The sequence below is a fragment of the Mustela nigripes genome, chromosome X (assembly GCF_022355385.1).
Source record: "Mustela nigripes isolate SB6536 chromosome X, MUSNIG.SB6536, whole genome shotgun sequence".
Classification (NCBI taxonomy): domain Eukaryota; kingdom Metazoa; phylum Chordata; class Mammalia; order Carnivora; family Mustelidae; genus Mustela; species Mustela nigripes.
In genome coordinates, this window is record NC_081575.1 from 19937399 (window position 1) to 19943398 (window position 6000).

At 45.5% G+C, this 6000-nt stretch overlaps 1 protein-coding gene across 1 annotated transcript in view; it reads right to left on the minus strand.

Annotated features, from left to right (window-relative positions):
- Nucleotides 1-683: 683 nt before the first annotated feature.
- The window catches only part of RBMX2 (RNA binding motif protein X-linked 2), a 13149-nt gene continuing 7832 nt past the window's right edge, over nt 684-6000 (minus strand). The window contains 3 exon segments of the mRNA XM_059384893.1: nt 684-3673; nt 3675-4021; nt 4464-4641. Of these exon segments, the coding sequence (XP_059240876.1) occupies nt 3479-3673; nt 3675-4021; nt 4464-4641 (720 nt within the window). The 3' untranslated portion in view covers nt 684-3478.

Below are 6000 nucleotides of genomic sequence, written 5' to 3' on the forward strand. Positions count from 1 at the left end.
AAGGGTGTAAGAAGAATTGAGTTGGCACTTGAGAGTAATGCCCACGTGGATCCTGGGCCTGCAGGGCAAGAGCTGTCACAGCGGGCAAAGTCAAACCTCTGAAACAGATCCCCTCCACCAGGGACAAGAGTAAATTGAGATGGTTGCGTTTCTGGGTCAACTTGGCTCAGGCTATAGGACCCAAGTAGTCAATCAAACATCAATCTAGGTGTGCTATGGAAGTATTTCATAGATGTGATTACCATCTACCACTGGTTGATTTTAAGTAAAGGAGATTATCCTTGATAATCAGGGTAGGCCTTACCTAGTCAGTCAAAGAACTTAATAGCAAAACTGTGATTTTCCTGATGAAATTCTGCCTGTGGACTGCAGTTTCAGCTCCTGCCAAAGCATTCAGCCTGTCAGTCTGCCCTATAAAATTTCAGACTTGCCTAACCAGTTCCCATAACTGTGTAATTCAATTCCTTGCCATACGCACACACACACACACGCACACACACACACACACACACACACACACACAGGCACACCTCAGAGCTATGAGGGGTTCAGTTTCAGACCACAATAAAGCAAGTCACTTGTATCTCTTCATTTCCCAGTGTATATAAAACTTGTTTACACTATACTGTAGTCTATTAAGTATGCAACAGCATTATGTGTTAAACAAAAACAATGAGCATACCTTAATTTAAAAATACTTTATTGCTAAAAAATACTAACCACCATCTAAGCCTTCGGTGAATCATAACCACTAATCACAGATCACCCTAACAAATGTAATAATAATGAAAATTTTGAAATATTGCGATTACTGAAATCTGACAGAAACAAAGTGAGAAAATGCTATTGGCAAAATGACACTGAGACTAATTCAACACAGCGTTGTCACAAACCCTTAAATTTGTTTAAAAAAAAAGAAAGAAAGAAAAAGAAAAAAATAACAACAAAAACCAGTTATCTATGAAGCAAAATTAAGCAAAGAGCAATAAAACGAGGTATGCCTATATGCTTTCTCATTAGGAATTGGCTTAGAGCAGGATACATATAACCTACTGGTTGTTTTCCTGGTATAACACTAACTAATACATAAATCAAAACACTATTACATCTCAGGAGAGACAGTAGATCAGTGCGACCATTAAGAACCTAAAAGATGCAGAAAAAGGTAGCCCCTGTACCTTTGCACCTATAGCCAAATGGGGGTTCCTCCATGACTAGTTGAGGCAGAAAACAGCTTGAGCTTAGTTTCCAGGTGGGTCAGCTCAGTATGTGGGCACAAAACGAAGAGGAATGGTATCTGCATTACAGCCACATTCGGGGGTGGAAAAGGAAATTTTCCAATGGACAGAACCTCTAGAAGTGCAACTGACTTGGTGTAAAAGAACTGGCCTAAAGTGAGAATATTCATTGGATATACACAGACTCCTGGGCAGTGGCCAATGGCCTGGCCATCTCATCGGGAGACTGGAAGGACCGGGGCTGAAGATCAGAGACAAGGAGGGCTGGTGTAAAGACAGCGGACTGACATGCGGGAGGAGGCAGAGTGTGAACATTTCTGTATCCCATGCTAACAGCCATCAGGGCATCCACTATGGAAGAAGCACTAAACTGCCCAGCAGACAAAATGACTGAGCCAGGTCCTTTGTCCGTGGTTACCACAAAACCAGCACAATGGACACATAAACACAGTGCCACACGGCTGATGAAGGCCCAACACCAAGGACTCCTGCTGCCCCAGGCGGATCTAGTGGGACTCCTCCTGACAGGGGCTTTGGCTCAAGGACTCACCGTATCATTGGTCTTGCTGACACATTCTCAGAACTCCACAGCGGTCTGAGACTTTTCCTCCCCAACCTTCCTTCCTGCCTTCCCACTTCTCCAAAGGTTAGTCCTCTCTCGGAGTCTGACTGCTTTCCCAGACTCTCCCAACCCCCTTTCCCATCTTCTTTCATGGGCATTTTCTCCTAAAAAATAATCTCTCACACATCTAACCTTGGATTCAAACTAAGATATGAGGTCAACTAATTTAATGTGCTCACTAAAGCTCTGTTCCTTTGTTCTGAAGGGTCAGAAGCTCCATTTTAGTGATTCAGCAGTGGTGCCAAGGTCCTGTGAACGAATTCCTACCTAACTCCTAAGGGACTGATTGATAAAATAAAAGGACAAGACTCTCCAGATGAGAAAAAAAACTGCCAAGGAGACCAGAGAGATATGCAATAAGCTGACAAAACATTCCTATCTCAGCAATGACGGCTACTTGAAAAGGAAACTTGGCCCATGGGTGGGCTGGTATGTCACAAACGTGGAAAAGGAGCTGGCGAGCCAAAAGGCATAAACAAACCCAAATGACCATCCACTGAGGAATGGATAAACAAAATGCGGTCTATCCATACAGTGGGATATTATTCAGACATAAAAAGGAACAAAGTATTGGGACATCTGGGTGGCTCAGTTGATTAGGCGTCTGTCTTCAGCTCAGGTCATGATCCCAGGATCATGGGATCGATTCTTGCTCAGCGTGAAGCCTGCTTCTCCCTCTCCCTCTGCCTACCACTCCCCCTACTTGTGCTCTCTCTCACAAATAATTTTTTTTAATCTTTAAAAAAATAAAAAGGAACAAAGTACTGACCCATACTACAACATGGATGAACCTCAAAAACACACAAGTGACCCCAGACACAAAAGCCCATAAGTTGTATGATTCCACTTAAATAAAAATGTCCAAAATAGGTAGTTCCACAGAAACAGAAAGCAGATTGGTAGTCGACAGGGGTGAGGAGGAGAGAATGGAGAGTTACTGCTTCATGGGCACAGGGTTTCATTCTGGGGTGGTGGAAAGGTTTTAGAACGACACAGGGGTGGCGGTTTGGTGCACCATGAATGTACTAAATGCCACTGAATTGTTCCCTTTATAATGGTTAATTTGATGTTATGTGAATTTCACCTTGACAAAATTAAATAAATAAATAAATAAATAGCAAGGAGGTGCATGGATGTTAAAAAAAAAAGAGACATTTTAAAAAAAAAAATTTTAAAGGAGGGTGGGGTGCAGAGGGAGTGGCCTGGTGTTAAGAATCACTACTGCATTCATATCAAGTTGTCCAGACCTAGTCAAACCCCCCTTCTCTATGCTATGGCTGTACCTGCCCATGGAAAGGTCACCCACACCTCTAGCACAAAGACTAGAATTCTAGAACTGCTTGGTATTTCCCCCTTTCCTAGCAATTTCATCATGAACAGGGCTCGTAAATTCAAGGGACACATTTATGAAACCCAATCTAGGATACCTCGTCTGGTAAGTACTGAGCCAATTCCCAGGAACAAGAAATTTACTCAAAACTCCCGGCTCTGTGGCTGTTAAAACTACAGCTCTCAGTGACTCTAGTACTCAAGGGATTGGAAGAATTCAGCCTCGGAGAGTTTACGTCCAGTAACAGTAAAAGCCTAACTGAATATGACCGCACTTAAAACCGCACGTTCATTTCCAGTTCTGTCGGGCAGCGGGACAGGCCGCGGCTTCAGTGGTGCCTGCGGTCACTGGGGTTAGAGCACTCCCGGTCCCGGGAGTGCCGGGCCCTCTTGTGCCTGCTCGACCTCTCTCGGCTCCTACTTCTACTTCTCTGACTCCGCCCCTCAGAACGCCCACTGGGCCATGTGGAATATGTGTCTGAGCTTCGAACTCTGTCTCTATCTCTGTTCTTTTCCTCTCGCTCTTCCTTCCTGATTGAGGACTTCTGTTCATGCTTCACCTTCTCTTTCTTCAGCTCCCTCTCTCGGTCCTCTGCGCCACCGCGGCAGGTCGCCCTGACCTCGGGAGAGCTGGGCTGGTGCTTTCGCAGCTCCCTGAGCTCTGACTTCTGGCTCTTCTCTGAGTTCTTGCTGCTGTGCTTTGTAGAGTCAGGGTCATCCTCTTCCTTTACCAGCTGGTTTCTGGGTGGTGAAGAGGAGGGCGGCTGCTCTGCCTGTACCTCCCGGTCAGTCTTCTCTTTGTCTTTCTTTCTTCTCTTTTTTTCCTTTTTGTCTGGAGGAAAAAGGGGCACAACGAATAAGAGGAAGATGCAGGAGAGTGAGGGTGTGCAAAAGGAAAGCCTGTTGGCACCCGTGTGAAGCAGTCACACTCTACACTTCCAGAAAGTGTCTCTGAGAAGCCAACTTGGATGGCTGTCCCCCTTGATATGTCAAGTTGCTGTATAAGGCAATTCTCACCCTTAATTACCGTCTTAAAGATGCTGCCTCCAAATACAGTCACATTCAGAGGTACTGAGCGATTAGCACTTCAGCATACGAATTTGAGGAGACAGAATTCAGCCCGTAATATTAGTGTTTCCCCTTTCCCAATTAAAGTAAGATTTCCCACCCCTTTTCCCTTCATACTTAAGAGCTGATTATCAACTCTCAGTGAACGCTGGGAAGAACAAACACTAAGACTACCCAGAATCTTCTCTTGGGTCTTAACGCTTTACCTTTTTTGTGTTTTTTTGTGGGTTTGTCATCTTCAGAACCCTCAGCTGAACTCACTGAGGGGGTGCGAGCGCCACAGCCCTTCTCCTGGAGTTCTTTGGTCACATCATCTGTTTCTTCTGAGTCCTTAGGAGCTCGATAGTTAGACACATGATCCACTCGGATAGTTCGTCCTTTGATCTAAGACAGACAGGCAATGCTTCAGCAGAGATGGCCCTCCCATTGAGCTCTTTGAACCCAGTTGCAGAACGCCATGCCTTTGAACCACACCCTTTACCTTCCTGCTAATTCTGTTGCTGGGGAAATCTCTAAAGCAGACCTGCCCAACTGGTGTGTCACAGCACACAGACCTAGGTAATAATTTCCTCAGCCCTTGGGGCAGCCAGCTGGGGCCTGGGGCAGCTGGAGTCCCTGAGGCTCCTGTACCAGGCAGTCTTGTACCTCACAGTCTACCCCAGTGTGCCACACGATAACCTTCATGTTCTACATGTGCCGTTAAGTGAAAAAAGGCTGGGCAGTACTGCCCCAAGGGGAAACTGAGAATTTACGTGCATAAACAATGAATTACCCGCAGTCTGTAACATTAATTCACAGTAAAACATGATGTGGCCTGGCAGCTAGAACGGATTCCTGAAATCAAGTGCAGTGAGGCAGCTGTTTTCTTGATACAGCAATTAGGATGAGGCCAAGGCAGACCAACAGCTGGGAAGGGAAAGAGATCTTTCTTCTTAAGCCCTCACACCTCGCTCTACTCCCACCATACTGGAACAACGGCTCACACTGATATTTTTGCTGTGAATCAGAACTCTCTGGGTGAACAACAAAAAATTACCCCCTCCCTCACTTAAAAAACATTCAGGCAGAGCCCCTGGGTGGCTCAGTCAGCTGAGTGTCTGCCATAGGCTCAGGTCATGATCCCCGAGCCCCACAGCAGGCTCCCTGCTCAGTAGGGGGTCTGCTTCTCCCTCTCCCTCTGCCCCTCCCCCAGCTCCTTCTGTCTCTCTCTCTAATAAATAAATAAAATCTTTAAAAACTTCAGGCAGATACAGACCTATAGGCAAAATCATCCAAAATGTTACAAGTCCGGCTTTTATTGTTCCCACACAAGAGCAGATTTTTATTCTTACCTTTAAGCCTGAGCAGTCAGTCATTTTTTCTATTCCCCTTTTGAAAACATTTTTGAAAACCTCCCTTTTATGGTGACTCCATTTGACTGCTGGCTCTCTTAAAAATTAAGCCTAGGGCGCCTGGGTGGCTCAGTGGGTTAAGCCGCTGCCTTCGGCTCAGGTCATGATCTCAGGGTCCTGGGATCGAGTCCCGCATCGGGCTCTCTGCTCAGCAGGGAGCCTGCTTCCTCCTCTCTCTCTCTCTGCCTGCCTCTCTGCCTACTTGTGATCTCTCTCTGTCAAATAAATAAATAAAAATCTTTAAAATAAAAAAAATAAATTTTTTTTTAAAAACCCTTGAGAAGAATACAGGCAGCAACCCCTCGACCTCAGCTACAGCAACTTCTTCCTAGAAACATTGCCAAAGGCAAGG